General features: G+C 43.9%; 1 protein-coding gene across 1 annotated transcript in view; it reads left to right on the top strand.

Moving 5' to 3' along the window:
* The window catches only part of LOC146865547 (baculoviral IAP repeat-containing protein 1-like), a 932,191-nt gene that overhangs the window by 341,369 nt on the left and 566,470 nt on the right, over positions 1-24,352 (top strand). Inside the window, exon 5 of the mRNA XM_085632362.1 lies at positions 18,965-19,016. Within this exon, the coding sequence (XP_085488488.1) occupies positions 18,965-19,016 (52 nt within the window). The remainder of the gene's footprint in view (positions 1-18,964; positions 19,017-24,352) is intronic.

Below are 24,352 nucleotides of genomic sequence, written 5' to 3'. Positions count from 1 at the left end.
GATGCAGATTTTCTTTGCGGGCACCCGCCGGGACCGTTTGTCAACACACTTCCGCCCCCCACGTGGCCTGCATACTTCCTGGAAAAGAAAGCCAGCATCGTTGATTCCACATTATGCCCCCGGGCGAATTACCGGAGGTAGCGCGGCCCGCACGCGTGATCTCACGAACACATCTCGGAGAATACTGACCATCCCCATGGCCTCCCACAGGCCCTCCCAAAGGCAGCAATGAGACACTTGAAGTCGGCCCGAGCGGGCATGCGCTTGCTTTACAAGGCGTCAGATACAACCTGAGGACCAAATAAAATGATCAATTGCTTCACATGGCCTGCCCAGCCGAAATTAGCCACCTGCCATCGCTTGGAGATTGGCCCCTATCGCGCCCTTCTACGCACAAAATTAGGGGGGGGGGGCGGTGACAACAGCGGAGGGGGCCCGAAGCGAAACTCTGGTTCTATTGCATCTTTAACATAGCGCTAACTCAACCCAAAGGTAATGGAGCACTGCACATGCGCACCGTATATACATTACATATTCAGGCACAAGGAGATAAGTGATTAGCCATAATCCCAGGAGTGGACGCGAGCTCGAGGATCGAACCCTGGTTTACAGGCCCAAGGTCGGCAGCGCAGCCCGTGGACCACATCTCCTCCCCTCAGGCCTCGCCGATTGAACGCTAGCAGCTCGGGTAATCGTGCCACTCCGATAGATAGCTAAAAGCGGTGTGTGAAATACAATCGTGCGCACAACATAAATCAACGTTACAGCATCGTGCCAGATGGGCGTCGATAGAGACAGTATTTCAAGACGCCATGCACTCTCGTGGCCAAACAGGCACCGCCGTGGCAGAACTTCATACCGCCCGACTAAAACATATTCAAGGGCGCCCCCCCCCCCCCGGAGATAACCGACTATAGTTTACCCCGAATCACAGGCTGTGAACGCAACCACGCAAGGACTGTGTCGGCCGACCCGCCGTAAATGAGGCAAACTCTGGAGGGGCCTGCAGGTCTGGGCTCTGGACAACAAAGCCGGGCAAACGTAGTCCGCAATGCACACTAACCGGCCACCGGCATCCTGGGTGTTGTGAAAACACCAGCAAGCGACGCTCAGCTGCGAACACCACAGATGCAAAGCGGCCGGCCTAGACTGCAGAAATAGACAGTAGTACAGCCTAAACACGACTCACTACCAAGGAGATGCAGATGTACATGGCCCACACGATTGAGTGGCCGAATGATTAAGTCGGTACGATAACCATTTCACATATATAAGAAAAGAGACTGTTTATTACTCCGTAATATAAAGGTCTACCCTACCAAATGGGATTGTGTCTGCCGGAAGTGTCCAAATAGAATGCCCAGAATCACGGGAAGTGGACGCGACCACGAGGCTCCAACCCTGGTTCCAGCACCAAGTCGGCGGCGCATCCACCTCGAGCCCCGGCGCGTGGGGCAGCATCCCCAGACGTAGCAGCCCCCGCCCCGACTAGAAACACCTCCGGGACCAAGCACAATCAGCGCACCGGACTAGTGGCCATAATTTAATAAGCAGCTTGGAAAAAATAAATTGTATTGCCAGAAACACAGGATGTGGACCTATTTACATCAGACGCACTCTGTAATCTACTTGGCACACGTTCTTTGCAGCAGGCATATTAACCCTCTGCACGAACTTCACCAAAGTCAAACCCTCACTATACAAAACCTGCTCGCTCTCCAGGAAGATAAAGGATCACACAAGCTATCTTGACATTTTGTGAGGCCCGGTGATAGCCGCGGAAAGAGACGCAGCATACGGTGCTTCAAGTAGCATAATAAGCTTCCAAACCCGGCGCCCCCAGGAGGCCAGCACATGGTGCGATGGCCCCGGTCGCATCGCCTTAAATCCGACCCTGCCGGGCCTCCCACACGCAATCCAAGAGCTCTACGCTCCACAAAGACTCTCGCTCTCCACCCAACAACACTCACCGGGATAACAGAGATCATGGACAACCCGGAAACAACCCACCGCAAGACCCCGAGGAGCGAACGGCGTCAAGGTGAACGAGAGGACAAGAGGGCGAGGAGGGGGCGGAGACAGTATAAATACCCCTGTCTCCTCCCCGCCCCCGCCAGAAGCAGCCATCTTCCGGGGTCTCCCCTGGTGTACCCAGGGACTAGACCTCCCACCCCTGTGCCTTCCTGTGGCACTAAGGCGGCCGCCCTCTTAGGGGGGGGGGGGGGCGGCTGTGCAACCCCCCCCCCCCCCCCGGGCAGCCTTACACTTCCACTGACATATTTTTAACTTGATTGTGTTTGGAAGTATTTTGGAACTGTAGAGGATTAAAAGCATCGCCACATTACACACATTTTTTAGAAATATATAAATAAGTGGATCTAAAAATTGGAATAGATCACAAAAACTGAACAATGACAACTCTAAGGCACATTTGAAAGAGCTGAAGATGGCCCTCGTGTTAGAAGTTTGTGCTGGAAGGGTACCCTTCCAGTATAAATCTAAACTTGACCTCACACAAACACTATTGCACTAATGTACAAGGGTGTTTGCATTGGTGCAAGGAAGACTAATATTTGCCAGCACTAGAGGAGAGAACGACAGGACCATATCTAAGTTTTGCTCATTCCTTTTGACACAACGTTGATAGTTGCACATCATAAAATCTTTGTTAATCTGCTCCTTTGATTTTCCAGACCGCGCACTGTTAACATATAATACCTACCATTTTGGATGACATGTGACTCCTACACCTTGTAGTCCTTATTGCTCATTGTCTTAAGTAACATTTATTATACATTGATTTGCGCTTTAAAGAAATAAATGTGAGAGCGGGACTAAAGAGCGATGAAGGGCACTATTGGATGGTGGTAGTGAGGGAATCTGAAGGGGGTCATGGAGGTGCAAAAACAATGACCGGGCGTCACCAAGGCTAAAGTATGTGTTTGTAGTTTTATGCTTGGATACTTACCTGTGTGAACTGGGCTTAAAATAAGACCTCCATTTTAATACTACAATTATAATAGCTGTTAGAAATATTGGTTACTGGTTGACTACGGTATGAGCCCTGGTCAAGCAGCAACTACAATCCTAAATTACCCTGTGCTCACCCTCTGGTAGCTTGGCACTGAGCAGTCAGACGTAAGTTGGAGGCAGTGTGTAAAGTATTTGTGGATCACATCAAATAGTAAAACAGTGAAAACGCAACATAAACTGATTCCAAACCAGGTTAGAAAAATATTTATTTATTTATTTATTTATTTATAGCATTTATAGAGCGCACTGCAACCCTACGGGCATCCTGGCGCTGAGTACATGTAGCTGAGAAACCCGTAGAACAGAAGAGAACAATGGACAGAATGCTAATCAATTAGGTCATTTGGTAGATTTTTTTGGAAAGAGCCAGGTTTTCACCTTTTTGCGAAAAGCCATCAATTCATTTGTTTTCCTGATGTCAATAGGAAGAGTATTCCATAAATGAGCTGCGGCTATACTAAAGGCTCTTCCCCCACAAGTGGCTTTCTTGATCCTAGGGAGGCTGATCAGGTTTGAAGAAGAGGATCGAAGAGGCCGGGAGGGCTCATACCAAATAAATTTATTTTGGAGTGGTCGGGGACCTAACCCATGAACTGCCCTAAAGACAATGCATAAGGATTTAAAACAGATCCTCTGGTGTATGGGCAGCCAGTGGAGATCGGCCAAAGCAAGAGTGGTGGAAGATCTGCGTTCCCGAGAAAGTGCCAGTTTGGCTGCCGCCGCCTGGATACCTTGAAGTCTGGAAATGAGAAAGGCAGGGGATTCCAGCAAAAGGGCATTACAGTAGTCCAGGCGGCTGAGGATGGTACTCCTGACTATATTAGCTCTAGTCTGTAAGGGCAGGAGAGGTAGCAGCTTTCGCAATCCTCGTAATAAGGCAAGGCAGCTGCCGACCTGTTTGTTGACATTAGTCTCAAGACTCAGGCTGTTGTTGATAGTGACTCCAAGGTTCTTAACTGATTTTACTGGGGCAGGCGAGTCTCCTAGCAACTGAGGCCAGAAGTTTGTGGGTAAAATTTTGGGAATTCTTCCCACTGCACAGTGCAGTATTTCAGTTTTGTCACTGTTGAATTGTAGTGAGTTCTGGTTTAGCCAGAGGGACATTTCCAGCATGCAGGTATGGAAGGTTTCCAGTGAATTTGCATGGGCTCCATCAAGGGAGTTCATTAACTGAGTGTCGTCTGCGTAATTTGTCACGCTGATGCCATGACTTTTAATGACCCTCATTAGGGGTTGCATATAGATGTTAAAAAGTATGGGACTGATAGCAGACCCCTGTGGGACTCCATGCGCCACTTTGACAAACTCTGATTGATATGGGGGGATAGCTACTGCCTGCCATCTATCCGTTAGGTAGGAGCGGAACCAATCAAGCACGACTCCTCCGACTCCGATGTCCTTTAGTCTTTTTATCAGGATGTCGTGGTTCACCGTGTCGAAAGCGGCAGACAGGTCCAGGAGAATCAGAATTGCTGACTCTCCCCTGTCCGCCCTCATTCGTAGGTCATCCATGACTGTCAGCAAAGCGGATATGGTAAGAGAGATATAGGTTGGTAGTTCTTTTGGCAGTTTGGGTCCAAGTTTGGTTTCTTTAATAGCGGAGTAACAACCGCCAATTTCCAATTCCTTGGTACGGAGCCCGTACAGAGAGATTGGTGACACAGCTGAAGCAGAGCTGGGAGGATATCATCCTCGAAGTTCTTAACTATTCGATGGGGAAGAGGGTCTATGGGGGATCCTGAAGCCGTATTAAGGGCTATTCTAAGAAATTCCTGTTCTGAGGGGGTCACAAAGTTTTCCAGGAAGGCATTAGTAGAAGGGTGTGTAGCATATTCCACCTTCTCATCTCTGATCGCTTGATTGCTATTATCCTGCTTTGTGGGGATAGACTTACTGTTCAATCCCTCAACAATTTTACTGATTTTTTTCTGAAAGAATGTTGCTAGGCTATCACAAAGCTCCTGTGAGGGCTTGATTTGGCTATCGGCGCAAGCAGGGTGAGAGAGCTCTCTAATAATCTTGAAGGTGTCGCGGGATTTATTAGAGCTTTTGGAAATTAGGTCGGCGAAGTAGCATGTTTTGGCTAGAGTAATTTCCTTCTTGTATTGTACGATAGTGAGCCTCAATCGCACTTTCTCCGGTTCTAGGTAGTTTTTCCTCCAGAGCCTCTCTGTTTTTTTACAAACGTTTTTCAGTTCTTTCAGTTTATCCGTATACCAGGGTGTGGAGGGTTTTCCCCTTTTCCTGATTGTTTTCAGCGGTATAATATCATCAAGTTTCTTAGTTATCTCATTGCATAGTAAGAGATAGTTAGTAGTGACGTCGTTCTCTAGATTGAACGAGGTCCCGACCTGACGAAAGTCAGACTTTCCTTCCTCTTTCCTTTTTAGCAGGTTCCTCCAGTCACGACCAATAAAGCTTCTGGTCAGTGTCCTTGCGGGTCCTGTATAGATAGGGATATAGATATTAAATATGAGGAGGTGATGGTCTGACCAACCTATTGGAAGAGTTGTATCCAAGGTCATAAGATCTTCTGCCGCAAAAATTAAATCCAGTATGTTTCCCTGTATATGTGTTGGGGTAGTTATCCACTGTTTCAGCCCCAAGTGCTGACAGGATTGAGTGATGTTATACAAGGATGTACGTAACTGGTCATTGTCCCATAGATTGAAATCACCCAGTATTAACAGCCTGCTATGAGAGACTGAGAAATTATTTATAACGGTGATCAGTTCCTGCTGTTGTGAGGCGTTGAAATACCCCGGAGTCCTATAACAAATTAGGGCCGTAAGACAGTGTTCCGCATCATGTTTTATGGAGATCCCGAGGATTTCAACGCAGGAGACAGTATCAACGTCCAGAGTCGTGATATTTAGTTTCTCCCTGAAGATAATCCCCAAGCCTCCTCCTCGGCCTATCTTTCTGGGTTTATGAATTATCTTATATCCTGCAGGACATGCTAGACCTAGCTCAGATTCTGTTCCCGCAGCCATCCAGGTCTCGATTAGAAAAAGGATGTCTAGGTTATTAGACTTAACCAGAAGCTGTATTTCAGTGGCATGTTTCGGAAGGGATCTGACATTTAGAAGTCCACTAATCAGACTTCCCTTAGTGCAAGGTTTAGGCTCCGCGTAAGTTGGTAGAAAGAAAGTCTTGTCAGAGGTAAGATTGGGTTTCAATAATGATTTGGGGGGGAGAGGATTAATATTTGGTAGCCGACCTTGGCAATTGGGGCATAAGTATTTGTCCTTGTGTATTATATTAGGGGCTAAGCGAGGGCACTCGGTTATACCTGCCAGTGGATTCAATAACATAAGTGTGTTTCTACTGTACCTACGTACTTCAAGGGACAATGTTGGACACATAGGGGGGGGGGGCCCTAGGCCCGGCCTCGGCGCGGACGAGCGCAGACGAGCTTGCCTTAAGCGCGCCTTCGGCTCGCAATCGTCGCGCCCGCTGCGCTCTTCCGCTGCGCTTCCGGTAAGGACACATACTTTATGGTAGAGGAGGATGGTAACAGGGGGCGTGGCTATGGTTGTGGGCGTGTCTAAAGCGCCCGGCCAGTCACGTCGAAAGTCCTGCCTACTTCAGCAGTCAGACAGCTGATCGGGGGGAAAACTAGTGAAAGTACGACGAAAGGCAAGTTATTTAGCAGTTTTTAAAAAAAAATATTTCGCACAATAGCACTCTGTTCCTAACTCCCGGCTGTGCCTCAGGAGATGCAGCTAAACAAACACCGCGCTCGAGATCAGCGCGCGATTTAAAGCAGAGGGGGGCGTGGCTATGGTTGTGGGCGTGTCTAAAGCACCCGGCCAGTCACGTCGAAAGCCCTGCCTACGTCAGCAGTCAGACAGCTGATCGGGGGGAAAACTAGAGAAAGTACGACGAAAGGCAAGTTATTTAGCAGTTTTTAAAAAAAATATTTCGCACAATAGCACTCTGTTCCTAACTCCCGGCTGTGCCTCAGGAGATGCAGCTAAACAAACACCGCGCTCGAGATCAGCACGCGATTTAAAGCAGAGGGGGGCGTGGCTATGGTTGTGGGCGTGTCTAAAGCGCCCGGCCAGTCACGTCGAAAGCCCTGCCTACGTCAGCAGTCAGACAGCTGATCGGGGGAAAACTAGTGAAAGTATATATATAAATAGATCTGATTTTAATAAATAAAACAAGACAAAAATGACAAACATCCAATTTGTAGAACTAGAGATATTGATTTTAAAAGTTTATAGTGAAAAATAATGCCAAAAAGCACAAAGCACTATTTGAGACATCTGGTTGCCCTGGCTCAAGCTGGCCACGATAGCGTGTTGGTGGGAGATGCGTCGTGCAGCTGAAGCAATGCGTTGGGGCTGCGATACAAGGTCCTGATGCGTCGACGTTGAGGATCCTGTTGACGGGACTTGCAATGCAAAGTCTGGTGCCAAGGATGCTAGGCACAGCCAAGGAGATGCATCGGTTGCAGTTAGCAGTGAAGCTGAGATGCAGAGTTTTGTCATCAGGGCTGCAATCGATGAGGGATGCAAGGAGCTTGCGCCGGAGAAAAGCATTGGGCAGCAACGGTTTCGAAGGCAATGCGTGGGACCCAAGATGCAGGAGGCGGCAGTGCTGCACCAATTGGCGGCAATTAAAGGATTCTGGGACTTACTCCCCTCTCCTGTAGTTTCAAAGAAAAAATGATTTTAGTAGAAATGGTAGGGATACCATGTCCCCAAGGCCTTGTGAGGGGGGACCCAGAGGGACTTTCCTTGGTGCCAAAATAAAACAAATCTAGAGATTTAGTTGTGATCTGGTGGGAATGTGGACACAAACAAAATGGCAGGCTGCCATTTTTTTAAAATATATTGGGGGAAGGGGTCATCCGAAGGGCCCTTCTTCCTGAGCCACCTTTGGCCCCCAGGAAACTCATCTTCCAGGCCTGGTACATTAAGTAAGGGGAGGGGGCGCGCAGCGCCTCTCCCCAAGCCAATGGAGCACCAGTGACCCCATCCCTCGGGCCGAAATGTGGAATAAAAGGAAGAGGAGCCATGCGGCCTCCCTCCACAAGGCTTTGTAGGACCTAGGGACCCCAGTCCATGGAGCCGTAAAATAACTTTTAAGGGAGAGCAACCAGGTGCCCCCCCCTTCCTAAGCCTTAACAGGCCCCGTGGACTGCCGGCTCAAGCCTTCTGTCCCAGGAAGCCCACCCCCAGGACAGAGTAATTCCCCTGCCCGCACTAGAGCAAGCAGAGAAATATATGTTTGCTACTGCCTGGCGGAAGCATTTTTAAATCCTCCGCCAGGTGGGAGAAAACATGTCTTCCTTGCCTGCAGTAGTGCAGGCAAGGAAGGTATGTCTGCTCCCAGCCGGCAACAGATTTAAATATGGTGGCAGCAATACCGGCTCTGAGGCACCCACCCCTGACCCGCGAGGATAGGATCCCTGTGGTCCAAGAAAGGTTGGGCCACATCCCCCTCTCCCTTCATTATGGAATTTGGCCACAGGGGATGGGGTCCCTGAGGCCTAAAAAGGCTCGGGGAAGATGGGCATGCAGTCCCCATTGCTTTTTTATGACATTTGGCCCCAGTGGATGGGGTCCTTAGGACCTCAATGGACTCTTGGAGGATTGACATGCGGCCCCTCTCTCTTAATCATGTAATTCGGCCCCAGAAGATGGGGTCCCCATGGCCTTTTAAGGCTCGGGGAGGGTGGCCACTCATCCCCCCTCACCTTTAATTAAAACATGGCCATGGCGGATGGGGTTCCCGGGGCCAGGTAGAGAGACAAAATCCACAATGATTGCCTTCCATGGCCTGTCACTGAGGTTATTTGCTATGCTGGGGGATGGCTTGTCAGGTAGGCTGTTGGCTTGGCACCACTAAAATCTTTTTAGTAGTTCCTCTATGCTCTAACTCGTGGCTGAAAACCACACTTTGCTTCTGAGCATGGATTTTGTTTTTCTCTCCCTTTGATGCCCCATGTGGGCTAGCAGTAGCGCCAGCTGTCAGGGTGGTGGGTTTGCGGGTGCTGGTTTCATCACAGACGCACATGCCTCTTAAGAAGTGCTTCCACTTATTGGATCGGGTTGTCATGCAGGCATATTGGAGGTAAATGTCTGCCCTTGTCGCCTTGCATTGTTAGATTTTCTGGGCTGTCTGAAGAGATAGCCTACTGGGTTTGTGCATCCTGGCTTGTATGCTAGTGTGAACTAGTATATTTAAAGCTGCAAACCCACTTTGCTTTTCTTGGCTGGGGATGCAGCATAATACCAGCGAACTGCGGGAGCAGAGGTTTGTGGTTGGTTGTCACTTTCAAGGTGTGTCCAAAAAGATGAAGGTGAAAATGAGTGCAACACTACTTAATTGCAAGGGCCTCCTTTTCGATGTATGCATTTTCTTTTTTGGTGTTAGTGAACACACAGGAAAATGCAATGGTCTCTACCTGTTGGGCTCCATAAGTTGCAATAGCACTGCCTCTAGACCGATGGGACTGATGTCAATGTTGAGCTCTAACTCTCTTGTTGGGCAAAGTTGGAGTGCTGTTTTGATGCTTTGAAAAGGTCGTCTTCCACTTTTCCTTGGGTCCGGCAAGAGTGGCAAGACTGGGGCTGAACCTCTCACAGTAGTTTGAGAGTCCTAAGATGCTCTCGGCTTCGAGTAGCATCTGAGGAGTTTTGACTCCCTTGATGTCCGTGACATTGGTGGGGGTCTACTCTCATCCCATCTCTTGTAAAGATTTACCCATAGAACTCCACCTCCCACTGGAGGAGTAGGCACTTTGCCGTGTTTAGCGTGAGACTGATGTCAGCAATCCTTTGAAGCACTGCTGTCAGCAGGCACTAATGTTCCGGCCCTGATAGCACTACCTTTATTGCATTCTTGTGGTACTCCGAGTTGAGATCTAGCTTTGAGGACTAGCGGGCTCCTTTGAGGTCACAGATCAAATCTTCATTTGTAACAGTGATGCGGCACTCCCTTCTGATGACTCTGTTGAGGAGCCTCATGTTGATGCATATCCATATGCAACCTGCCTTTTTTGGTTTACCTGCAACAATCATCAGAGATGCCCAGGGGGTGGGCCCAACACATTTCCAATGACCATGAGATGTTCAAGCTTTTGGATTTCTGCTTCCACTGCCAGAAGGGGATGGAAGGAGACCCTCCTTTGCCTGAGAGCGACAGGTTAAATTGTCGTGTTGATGTTAGTGAACACCTACAGAGTGTGCAATTTCTCTAGTCCTTGGACCAGGTGTTCATCATCTCTGCCTCTACTCTCCTGTGTCATTATCGCTCCTTGCGAGCGCTGCATTGCTTCTTCTGAGAGTGGGTTTGAGGCAGTTTTGCTTGTTTTCTCTGGGTGAGTCTTCTTTATATTTTCGCTTTGGTGCTACTTCAACCTCATCTTTACACGCTGACAGGCACAGCTTAGAATTGCCTGCAGCTCAGTCATTTTAGTATACGCTGACAGGCACAGCATACCTATTGGTGCTAATTTTATTCCATATTTGCATCGCGCTGACAGGGCACAGCTCTTACATGTCTGCAGTGTTTCATATATTAAAGCATTTGCTGACAGGCACGGCACATCATACTACTCAACATTCCTACGCTGTTTTCGTTTCCTCAAAGAACCTTTGTCTTCTTACACTGACTGACGTTTGTTCTACGGTATTTTCGTAGTGATGAGAAAGGTCTGTTATACATTCTTACGTTGCATATTTTGTTGGTTCCTTTTCAGTCATGTCAGTAACGAACATGATTCAACCCCCTCCATTCTTAAATGAAGAGGTTGAACCTGAAATTCCTTGTTACAGATGGGTTAAAATACTCCATTCCTATTTAATTGCTATATGTGGAGAAAAGTTTTCATCTGTGAGAAAACAACACATTTTGTTACATCATTTGGGCATCCAAGGTAGAAAAGTTTATGAAGAGCTAGCTGACTATGTTGAAGAGGAGGGTGAAGGTTATGTAGATGTGTTTACCACCACTTTAAGGAAATTGGGTGCCCACTCCAAGGATAGGGTAAATGTTGTTTTGGAAAGACATAAGTTCTTTGAAAGGGTGCGAGGAAAAATAAGAAAATTACTTCATATATTGGGGGCTGTCTGCATCATGTGAATTTGGAGCCCTCACAGATTCCCTCATTCGGGATCAATTGGTTCGTTGTACCAATGACCACAAAGTACAAGAGAGGTTGTTGACACAGAATCCCTATCTAGAAGAAGCAGTATTGATAGCTAAAAGTATCGAACACACTGCTTATTGTGTGAAGGAAATGAAGAATAACAAGGATACCCTGAGTGATGAGAAGGTTATTAATGAAATAAAGGATGACAATAACGTTTTTAGAGTACAGGATACACACACTGGGGTAAACAATGAGCCGAGAAATGACAGTGTCAGATGTTACAGATGTGGGAATCTTAATCATTTTGCCAATTTCCCAAAGTGTCCTGCCAGAGGGGTTAATTGTAGGAAGTATAATAGAACAGGGCATTTTGCCAAGATGTGTAAGTCTAAAGAAGCGGGAAAAGACATACATGTGGTACATGAAGAACCCAACACTGAGTTTAAATATAGCAAATGTGTATTTAAAGCGCATAGTCTAGAGGAAGAAGAGAGGGTTTGATACCCTGTTTGTGATATACATGTAGATGTCAATAAAGTGAGTGCTTTTGCAGACTCATGTTCCCCTTACACATTAACAAATACACTTTTCAGGGAATGTTTAAGGAAGATGAGTACACCTTTGAGAAGCCAGATATACATCCAGGGGGGTATAACAAGGATCCCATTCCTTTAAAAGGAATGGTGATGATGCGCATCACATTTAAAGACAGGCACACCATTGGAAAGGTCTACATTACAGAGAAAGGGAGTAATATATATTGGGGTGGAAACACCAGAAAGATTTGGGAATCACGCTGGACCCCAACAACAAGGAACAAGTATTACTTATTGATAGAACCTTGGTAGGAGTGAATGTATACAAATAATTTTATGAGGTTTTCACTGATAAGATTGGTGTGTTGAGAAACTATGTACACAAGATTAATTTAAAAAACGATGCTGTTCTGGTAGCACACAAGACCAGGTCCATTCCTTTGGTGAACCATTAAAAAACAGAACTACAGAAATTAGAGGGGCAGGGTATCATTAAAGTTGTGGAAAGTTTAGAATGGTTGGCCCCCATTGTGATAACGTCCAAAAAAGAGGGAAAAGACATCCGCATGTGTGTGCTCTTGAGGAGTTTAAATGCCAATATTTGGATGGACTGGTATCCGCTTCCCAAAATCAATGAAATGTTGTCTATCATTAATGGTGCTAGATACTTTTCTGTGTTGGACCTCTCTTCAGCATACTTTCAGGCTGCTTTGCATCCCGACTCCCAGGTCCTGATGGCCTTAACCACTCCTTTTGATACAGATCAATTCTTAAAAATGCCATTTGGGCGGGCCTCTGCGGCCGCGGCCTTCCAGAGAATTATGCCACATGTATTGGAAGGAGATGATAAGACTATTTGTTTCCAGGATGATATCCTCATTTATGGTTCAAATGAAAAAGAACACAATAACAACTTGAGGAACGTATGTGCTAAACTCAGAGATGCTGATTTTACTATTAGGAAGGAAAAATGCAAAATTGGGCTAGCATCTGTGGATATTCTAGGTCACACTCTTTCCAGTGAAGGCATGAAACCAAAAATGAACTTGATAGAGTCAGTAATACATGCTCCTACACCCGACAACAAGGAAGGAATCAAATCCTTTTTGGGCTTAGCTGAGTATATGTCAAAATTCATTAAAAACATTTCTGAACTAGTACAACCCATTAGAGATCTGTTGAAAAAAGGGACACACTTCGATTGGTTACCGGTCCATGACCGTGCGTTGATGAATATAAAAAGAGCCATTGCAACAGCACCTTGCATTGGGAATTTTGATAGTGCCAGGGACACTTTTCATACGACGGATGCCAGTAATAAGGGCATTGGTGCCACGTTATCTCAAATGGAAGGGGGCAAAGAAAAGATTATTGCTTTTGCCTCCAGGACTTTGAAAGAAGTGGAAATCAACTATTCCACCATTGAGAAGGAGGCCTTGTCATGTGTTTGGGCCACTAATCACTTCAAATACTTTTTGTGGGGAATACCTTTTGTCCTGGTATCATTATTTTCATCAAAGGACATTGAGAAAACTACGCCCAGAATTGGTAAATGGCTTGTGTCTTTACAAAGTTTCAGTTTTAAAATGGAATATGTACCAGGCATCAAGAATCAGGCAGCTAACTTGCTTTCTCGCCTTCCCATTGATAAGCCTAAGCAGGAGGTTATTGAAGATTTTGAGGTTTTACAAGTTGCTATCCCTGCCATTTTAAAAGAAGATTGGGAAAACCACATGTCAGAAGATGCTTTGTTAAGAGTTGTCACTGAAAATATCAAAAAAGGATGGCCCAAGAAATGCGGTGATCTCCTTAGCAAAATACAGCCGTATTGGAATGTAAGGATGCACTGTCCATTGCAGGGATCAATGTTTTTAAGGCTGATAAGATCATTCCCCCGGAAAAACTTAGAAGGTGCATTTGCGAAATAGCCCATGAAGGTCATCTGGGGAGAAACCTTACTAAGAGTAAGCTTTGTTCAGGATATTGGCTCCCCTATATGGACACGATGATTGAGGAATTTGTGAAACATTGTTACCCTGTGGACTCAGTGACAAATCTAAAAGCACTAGGAAGGCACCTCTAGAACCGGTGCAAATTCCCATTAAGGTCTGGGAAAAACTAGGTTTAGACATTATTGGTCCCTTACAAATCTCAGGTCTACAGGAAAGATTAATTTCAGTTTTGGGAGATTACTTCTCCAAATGTATCACTCCGAAGTTTGTCAACAAAGTGGACACTAAAACCAAGGAATTTCTTGGCAGTCTGTCCATCAAACATGTTTCCACTCCCTTATATTGCCCTTGTGCTAATGGGTTGGTGGAACGCTGGAACAGAATGATCAAAAATGCTTTGCAATTAGCAATGGTTGTTCAGAAGCCCATTGTTCAGTCTATCAAAGACATTATATGGTCATATATCACGCCAAACAGTGTGACAAATTATTCCCCTTTTTATCTATTGAGAGGGCGTAAACCCGGCTCTAAACTTACACCTAATTGGCTGTTTGAAAACAACTAATTCGAGTGGGATAGACAAGTGGCCAAGGAAGAAATTGTGCTCCATCAAAATAAATACAAGCAAGACTATGATGACAAATGGGGAGCTAAACCACGCAATTGGAAAGTTTGACAAAGGGTCCTAGTTAAGAAACCTGACATTAACCAGAACAAGTATAATAAATACCATGGTCCAGAGAGGATAATAGAGGTAAAAACAATGTAGTTATCATGGCAGATGGACGCATGAAGAGCATTGATAGATTGGTTCCACATCCTGTGCAAGATAGTACTAACAAGAATGTTGGTTGCCCAAATGATACATGTACCACCTCTGAAGCTAAATGTAGTGGAAGGAAAGTAAGTTCCCCTAAGTGGCATGGGGAGTATGTCATTAAATAAACCTTTACCTGTTAATTACCAGAAATGTAAGGTATCTTCTCCCCTGTGTCTTGGGAACCTCTTCCGGGATCCATTTTTCTTCCCTCTTTCTCACTCCCATCTTTTCCCCTCCTTCCTCCCCCTCTTCCTTTCTTTCTCCGGTGCCACCTTTGGTCTCTTCCACCTCTTTAATTTTTGTGATAAGGGAGATGTGTTATAATTACCGGTTTTAACATCAATGTTATTTTGCCTTTTCTTGTACATAGTTTTATCACATGTATTTAATTCCTTTCAATGTCATGTTCCACCCCAGAGTCTCTGGGACTATGGTTCCATCCTGGAACTCGTGGGAGTGCACGATGGAATGTTGGCTCAGGAGCTGAAGAGCGTTAGACATGGCAGTTGGGAAACTTCTGTAACTGAATAAGCCCACTTACCTTCTACTTTACTTTGCCTCGTGGATTTATTACTTCAATTTGTCAATTAAGATTGCCTATTTTGCAACCTTGTATTGGTTGAGCCTAGCGTAAAAAATGTCAATGGTTCTCTTGCTCGCTGTTACGCTTGTTGAAGCTTGACTTGCTCCAAGACTGGATACATTTGTGGGGCAAAATATTTCTGTAGTACCGCCATGGCACTGTCGTCTCTGGGGCTGGGTAGGTTCCTGAAGAGGTGCATGATTTCTTTGACTGCATAATGAATCAGTAACAACTTTTTTGTTTCGCCATCAGTTTATTTCATGACTTTGAAGTAGTTATTGCAGTGGGTAACTCAGATATGACATCTGGGGCCTGCAGTTGCAGGATCACTGAGTTTGCTAAATGGAGTTGGGGGTTTCTAGTTCCATTTAGTGGATGCAGTGGTCATCTTCACTGCTGAGGGTTAGTGGGGATCACGTTAGGGGCCTTCACTGGGTGGTTGCTGCCATTGGCCGTATCATCACCTCAATGTGCTTGTCTAATTCAAATTGTATTGCCACTGTGAGGTCCTGAGGTCGGTTGCGCTGCTCTGCAGCCTGGTGATGTGTATGGGTGAGTTGTGTACTGATGTATACTTTTTTGTTGTCTGAGGTGTGCCCCCCTTTATATAGTTATGCTCTGTCACTTTAACTGTTTGTGTGTTGTGCATGTGGATGCTTGCTGTATTCAGAGACGGCGGGCCTTCAAAGTGATGTTGCGATAATCAGCTTGATGCTGCTGCACAAGCCCATGGTATTGTTATACTGTTTTATTCTCCTTGCCGCTAAATGTATTGCGCTCCAGATTTCCTTTGTTCTGTGCTAGTACTGGACTAGAGTCGTAGTATGCTGGAGACGATCTGGGCCTATGATTGCTTTGAATTACCTGTACCATGCGTGGCTATAGTCCCAGCATGGAAGATCAGAGATGCCAGTAGGTTGTATTATAGGCCTCATGTCTGTTGCTTTTACCTGGTGAACTAAGGATGGCTCACCGCATCACCTATGTAGAATTGCCCGCCTAGCGGGAGCATGGTTACACAAATTAGAGGTAGAACACAAAGTTTGAGAAGAGCTGTTATTAAAGCTGCCTGTTCACAGCTTCAGCCGTCTGTTTACCAACCCCTTGTGCTGCGCCCGGTGTCAGGATTATAGTGTGCGTGTGTGTGCATGCGGCGTACACAACAGGATGTCATGTGACACACTACTGCACTGAAGGGAGGTTGGGAGGAGGAAGGACATTTAGTTTGAAGTTGTGTCAGGATTCCGCTTCACCTGCGCAGTTGATCCTTGGGAGCAACTTACAGAGAGTGCTCATGCAGGAACCATACACAACATTAAAATGTAGATGAAGTATAGCTCTCAGTGAGGGAAATAATTCCTGCTTGGGGTTTCAAGTAATTTTGTAAACAACTCAAGCTTTGCGCTCTTCTTTGTTACTTGGACAAACATCTTTCTTTGTTACATGGCCTTTCTGGAAGACATCAAAACGCTGAACTGTGTTCTTCTGAACACTCAACAATGGCCAACTCACAATCACCTTTTGCGTAATATTCTCAAGACTGAATTCCTCTTGATCGCCCCGCCCACCCACTCGTACCCATTCAAGACTGGTTTAAACATCTTACGGCCCCCAACTGCAATCCTCATGTGGTGGATTCCACTATATCCTTAGGCATCACACTAGATAAGCACGTCAATATGCAAGATCATATCAGCGCAACAACTAGGGGCGCCAACTACCATCTCAAAATGGTTAGAAATTAAGCAGTTCCTACCTCCGGTGGACCTGCAACTTGCAGTTCAGTCACTAGTGATCTCTCATGTGGAATATGGAATTGTGACCTTGGCTGGGCTGTCCAAAGCTAGTTTGACCCCCCTAAGGGCCACTCTGAACTCTGCTGCCAGACTGATCACGGGCCCGCGTAAACATGATCACATCATACCTGACTTAATTCAGCTTAACTGGCTATCGCTCGATGATTGGATTTGGTTCAAGATTGCTTGAACCGCACAAATTCACAAAGAAAAGAACATACAACCGCGCCTTGTCGGGTCTGGCCCCAAGAATGTGGAACGCTCTTCCTCATGATATCCGTTCGAACCCTTCTGTAGTGTAGTTCCTATTTCCTTGATAGGTTCTGCGCATTGGAATAACATACACTATAGGCTTGGCATAGGACTGAGGTCAGTATGCCCCTATTGCGTATATTAATCTTAATTACTGTGTACCAGCTTGCTCAGAGGCCACTAGAAACTTCTTGAAGACAAGAAATGAATAGCTTCTGGCAACCACATAACATAAAACCCTGATCCCTCAGGATCGTGGAAACAATATACTATTTTTCATTCAGTCACTCATCTCAGAGAAGTACATAGAAGAAACAGTCGGGTGTGTTTACAATAAAATTTATTGCACAGTTGTTATTCTAGTACTGGTAATATGTGCTGCAACAACTGTTGGACAGTAGCAGATAAATATGGCAAGCAGTGCAGTAGAATAAAAATGCATGGTACAGTTTTACCATTGTGTAATAGTAATGACCACATACATGAAGTACAGAATGCATTAAGATAAATCTTATACCCCTATGATGCCTAACTAGATATACCTAAGTGTACCTAGCATGTGTGTAGGTCTTAGAGAGCCAAGAATCCCCCTAGGATTTGTTCTAACCCAATTACCTTAGTGGGACTTTATCCTGATCTCGAGCTGCATACTCCAGGATTGATGGATGGACATCTGCCAGCTGGAGCTGTGGCATGACGCAGGTTGCAGCCTCTCAGGTCAGAGTGTCGGCATGGAAGTCTCGGTCCCCTCTGGTTTGCTTGGGCAAAGGGAGGTATATTTATACCTGATAGGTGCCTTGGAATGTTAGTATTGACGTAAAGTCGGTCATAGGAAGACGTCAGGAATGAACCCTTAGGGAATAGTGGTTCATGCATATTTAATGAGTTGTTGGAGAAATCAATAATCCTGTGCTAGGGAAAATCCCAAGAGCTTAAGGGTCTGTTTCTAAGAACTCGTTGTGATGTAGGTCAGTCACTGTTGGACATGGAGATGACGTATTTAGGATGGACGGTCTTCTGCACCCAGAGAACACGTCAGATAAGGGACAGCCTCTGTTGCTCGTTATTGTGAAGGGAGGGCTAATGTAGGTGAAAGGGCCTTTAGTGGGTGAAAGGGCCTGCCTGTCTTTGTGGAAGGATTTGTGCCTCTGAAACGGCGCACCTATGTTAGGGCCTCAATCCAGCACATAACACTTCGACCTCCTCTTTTAAAATAGAAGTCAAAGATCTTCTCTTGAATAACCAGCTGGAACAATACTCCCAAAGTCAATATAACTAATCTTTCTATGGCTATCTCCTTTGTTTGAAACACTTTCAGGATGCAACTTATGTTCTCGCTACATGTTTCCTCGTTTTTGTTTTCGGTCTTATTGTATTGGGTTGGTTTCTCTACAAATGTTTAGGATGTTACTTGCTTAGTGACTAACCGTACCCTCTCTTTTCTCATGTACAGTGCTCTGATACCCTTTTCGGGCCATGTTCGCGCTTTATAAAACTTTTCAAATAAATTGAAACCCGCTTGTGGAAAACAATGGAGCTATTCGTAGTTTGCAATTGCTAATTCTGTATGTACATGGACACAGTCAAACCAATTTGTTTGTTGGTAATCCATACCAAGAATGAGTGACCACCAGAAAATGTATATTTATCTACGAGTAATCTAAATCTCTGTAGATTATGGCATTCTTGCCACATTGATATAGTAAGTACCGAATGAAGTAGCGTGAGCATTTGCTATTTTTATTTGCATCTTTAGCACAATTCTGTTTTACAATAGACAATTATTGAATAGCGGCATATATCCATTGTACCACTAATGAGGTTCACCACATATTTTAGTCTTTTTATATTTGATAATTTAACATTTCTTCTTCTTATTGTACAGGGGAAAGACTTCATTCCAAGATGGACAGAACGCATATTGCCAAGAAAAGCAGGTAAATCACACAGTAGTTCTACCATCTAGTCTATAAAATAATCAGTTTTGGTGAATCGGACGGGAGACGGTTCCTTTATTGAGTACAAGTCGAATTGGACACTACTTGCTTCTTCGTTGCCAAACTTTCCTATTGGAATTATTTGGCTATACATTGCCCTGAAAATTTGGTTTCCAAGCCATTTTTGTCTAAGGATAGCAAAGTGCCATCATAGATTCGTATTTTACATCTTTATGTATCTGGGGATTTTTTTTAAAGTATCCTTAATAGAAACCAGTTGGTAATAATAGAATTTACGCAAAAAATAATTGCGGTCATATGGATATACAAAATATCTGAAATTAAGGGTGGCCGGTGTGCCACTATTTTGCCCTGAAGAAGTCCTAAGTCAACAGGATGAAACGCGTCGGCTGATGAAGAAAAGCAACACCGTTACTGACTAAAATGAAACAATAAAAACAGAAGAATGAAATGTCAAGAATTTAATTTATTCTTACCATTCTTGCATGATCACGGACTTTGATTCCTTTGCTGTTGATGATTTGTGATGCTTAAACCATATCTGTGGTTGTTTGTATTGTATCCCCTTTAGTGGGGAGGTGCCCTTGGGCAGGGGGCCCTTTTTGGTTTTCTAGTACGCTTTCCATCATTGTTATTGTATAGGTGATCCACGGTACAGGTGCTGCCACATTTGTATGGTCCACTGCTCTTCGTTTTTGTATTGCATAAAATAATCAGTGGTGTTATTCTGTTGTAAAGGTATTCTCAAAGCCCTTAAGTTACATTTTGTTTTCTAAAATTAAAATCTCATTTATGAAACATGACACTGTATCCGAATATAGGATTGCAAATTCATTTTCATTTTGTGGTTTAGATTTCTCACAGAATAATCTCCTTCTAAACTGTACATAGGTCTAGTTCATAGGCCTAGTGCAGCAATACATTCTTACCAACTGATATAAGTATAGGTAATTGGTGTTGATAAAGGGAGGGAGAATCTATGACACTCAAGTTGCAGTATTGTGGGGTACAATTTACATTTACATCACACAAAGTGGCCTTTATCTGGAGTCAGTTGCCTGGGGATAGATGAGGGCTAGGGTCATAGCTATGCAAATATGCTGTGATTGCAGAAAACTAAAGTGAAGTAATGAAGTGGATGTATTATTCACCAGCGACCCAAGTGTGTTTCTTCCTCTGTCAGCCACCTACAAACTGCCTGGCTGAGAAATTTCCATGACTCAATCCATAACAAAAACAGAACGAGGACTGAGCATTCTTAAAATTCCGAAGTCCAAGCTTCCTGTGCTTGACTGAGAATGCAACATATCTCCTTCCCTTCAATGCAAAACATTACAACAAAAAACGATCAAACATTACAAAGAAAATATATTGGTCAAGTTATGTACTCTTGAAGATAAGAAGGAACTCTTATTGTTCTCTGTTCTCTTACACCATGCAACATGGTGAATATTGGGTGGGCCTCTCCTCTCATTCCATCTCCACCTCCAGAGCTTTCATTCATTTGATAAGCACACTCTTTCATACTTCTTCTTACCACATTCAATTCCTCATCATCACTCATCATCATAAAATAACAACTATCGTTCTTCTCCATCTTCCATGCTTTTTTCTTACCATACAGTACCACTCTCCTATGGTTCTATTTCTTTACATTTATCAGGACAACAAACCAATGATGCACCTCCTTCACTTTAAATGGACTATGAACTGAAAACACCACTTTCCTATGGCTCCTTTTCTATCAATTCATCAAGACAACAAACTAAAGATGCACCTCATTCCCTTCAAATTGAAAATGAATCAAATTTTAGTCCAGACTGTACTTTGACCAAGTTAACTGGCTTCAAGTTCCTCCTCGGCCTTCCTGCATGATTTAACTTTAAATTTGCAGAAATAGACAGATCTTCCCTTTTCAACAGATTTTTCATCCTCACCAGGATCAACTTGTTATAAGGCTTCCTCCTTCTCATCATTTAAAATGGTTATAGGTTAGTGACTCCATTCTCAGAGATATGTTATGCCCAAACCAAATCAGATGCCATTTTCCCTATATCATTTCTATTTGTGTGCACTATTTGGATGGGACCTTTAATCATATGATTCACTCTCTCGACTAGCCCATTAGCTTGTGGATCATAAAGCGCAATGTGCACATGTTTTAATGCCACTTTCGCACAAATAATTTCTATACAGAGGTCGATTTAGTGCAGTTGTCAGTAATAAGTATATGGGGAAACCCCTCTTCTTCAAAGTTACACCGTTTATATCAATACCTGGCAACCAGAGCTCTGCCCTTAATCTTCTCTCAGTTATTGTTTGTCTCAAATGCACCTCATGGACTAAATCAAGCAATTTTCTCCTCACACTCACATGTGGAACAAATTTATCTCACCTTATTCTTAACTTCTCCCTCAGCACTGACAACTCATCAAGTACCATATGATAAGGTTGCAAAACACTGGAAAACGTACTTCTTCTTTCTTCCTCCACTGAAAATTAATTTTTCCAAACCATGCATCACTCCAGCTACCTCCATTCCTTCATACCATTCATCACGGGCGATCATCCCTTTGCTCCAATCAGTTAAATCATTCATGCTTGCTACTGCTCCCTCTTTCGCATCAAGTTGTACTGCTTCTTTGTCTGATATCTCCAAATCAATTAGCAAATGAGATATGCAATCTGGTTGAAAATTCTTTCAACCTATGTAATGTTCAACAATGTGTTATTACTCCTGAAGACATGCTGCTTGTCGAGCAAGCCTTTTAGACCCTCTCCCAGCATTACCTGATGAAACCATATTCATCAATGGATTGTGGTCTGTGCAAAGGGCAATTTGTCAAACTCAGATATAGGTTCAACAGTATTCCACACCCCAGACGTCTGCAAATAATTCTTGCTCAATCACAGAATAATGGCACTCTGTCTGAGTGAGGAAGTGAGAGACATATATAACAGTTTCCTCAGGTCTTAAGTCCACTTGGAACAAAACAGCACCTATATCTGCTGCACTTACATCAATCATCAAGCTAGTTTTAAGTTTTAAATTAAAAGATACTAATATTCCAGCATTGCAAATTTCATCTTTGATACTGTCAAAACATGTTTGCTGCAGATGCTCACAAATAAAGTTAGACCCCCTTTCTCATCATTGCTTTCAAAAACTAAGTTTTACTTGCAAAGTTTTTTTTTAAATTTAGACTAGTACTCTATGAGGCCAAAAAAGTATCTAATATTGGTCCTTGCCCTGAGGTTTGGGAGCTGGGCTTCTTTCTCATGAGATCTTTTTTTTGGTTTGACACCTTTGATAGACAAATTATGACTTTAATATTCTATTTCTTCCACAAAATATGAAGCTTTTCTTCCTGAGAGGTAATCCTGCTTCTGCAAGTTTGTCCAAAGTCTGTTTCAAAGCAATGGTATGTTTATCCACAGTATGTCCAGAGACCAAAACGTCATCTTGAAAGTAAATCACATTGGCTAAACCCTTGAAGACTTCACTCATCATTCTTTTGAAGACACTTGCTGCTGACAATAATCCAAATGGCATTCATGTAAATTAAAAAATGCCTTCTATGGTGATAAAGCTGTCAAAGATTGTTGACACAACTTAATTTGATGGTAAGAGTGCTTTAGCTCTAGTTTTGAGAAAAGCATCAATCCCTTGAGTAAAAGGACCAGTTCATTACTATTGGACAACAGAAAATTGTCTGTCACATTGTTCTTAATCAGACACCGTAGTTCCACACACCGCCTCAAGGTTCTGCCTGTGTTTTCAGTGATAAGGAAATCCAATTTGAGGTCTCTGTTGGCTCAATTATTTCTTTTTTTATCATGTCATTGAGTGATTATTCAACCTCATCCCTCACTAAAATCGGTACCCATCTAACCGTGTGTTGTCTGTCTAACCGTGTGTTGGTATTTTAAAGATATACCTTTAATTTCCGCAAACTGCTCTCTAAATACAAAACAGTTTTTATAGGCTATATCCTCAATCAATGCATCTTTCATTATTATGATGTGCATATCATGCTGTTGAAATCCTCCCAGTGTTGGTGGTCTTGCCTTTGCTACATACAATTTACCCCTCATTTGTCTATCTTTGAACCTAATGTTAGTGGACATATAGCTTATAATGTCTATTTGTTTGCTGCGATTATCCCCTGGATTAATATTTGTAGGTAACAACAACCTAACAACTAGCCACTTCGATATGAATATACTCTTAGGTTTGATGGTATATATCGAACCGGAATCAACCATCAATTTAATTTTTTCTGTTTCTGATCAGAAATTCAGCTTTTGTTCTCTTTCTCCTGCCCATGTCACTAACATTGACACCAACACACAAGGCGTTATTATTATTTTTTTGTATAAGCTTTATTTGGACAGTTCATGTCATAAAAGCTATAAAAACACAATTTTGAATAAAAAACTATTGAAAAGCGGACAATTCATACAAGAGAATATTGCAGGTATATATGTAAAAGCAATTCATCCTAGTACACGGCTGCAGCCAAAATGCAATATGCAGTTCAACAGATCAGCATTAAGGCTATTGGTACAACATAATACTATTAAAACAAACATTGGGCACATTATAAATAAAAAAAGGTGGTGCATTACAATACTTCCTAGTGTGGTGCCTCTTCTAATGGTCCCAGTTTAGAACCCTAGTGATCCTTATTGAAATATTCCATCCTTATCCGGGGAAACTTCAAGGGGAGATCAAGAGCAGTAAAGTGCAGGTGCATAACATATGTATACAACATGGGTTGCCAGCCCAGGAGCCCTGAGGCACGAACATCTAATCTTCGTGTTACTAAGCACTACAGCATTTATGTCTGTGTCTTCCGTCTGATGAGCGCTGCATGGCTTAGGAATTTGGCCACGCTGCAGGCAAAGAGTGGTCTAGGATCTGACCGGAGGATGCGCAGGGCAACCTGATAGTCCCGTGTGCCCAACTACAGGCAGATCGGTTTGATCCATCTCGTCCTTGGCGTGGCGTATGCCTGGAAAGCAAACATAACATGGGCAATTCTTTCTACCGGGACCCTGCAACATGGGCAGTTCTTTGGTGTTTGGTTGCGTAGATTGTATTGTATTGTATTGTATCGCGTATTTATATAGCGCAAAACTGTCACCCGAAGATACCAGTTAGCTGTTGTCTCACAGACGGGGAGTGTGCCGTACTTTAAATGTATGTATAATATCCTGTCCAGAGGTACCTGAATTATGTCTAAAAAGGGCTCTAAGTGTCTGCTCTGTTTGTGAAGGTAAAATTCTAGTTAGTCTCTCCAAGTTTGGTTTAT

This window comes from Triturus cristatus, chromosome 2_1 (assembly GCF_964204655.1).
Source record: "Triturus cristatus chromosome 2_1, aTriCri1.1, whole genome shotgun sequence".
Classification (NCBI taxonomy): domain Eukaryota; kingdom Metazoa; phylum Chordata; class Amphibia; order Caudata; family Salamandridae; genus Triturus; species Triturus cristatus.
Note: the sequence above shows the minus strand (reverse complement) of the source record. Positions and strands in the feature narration are given on the sequence as shown.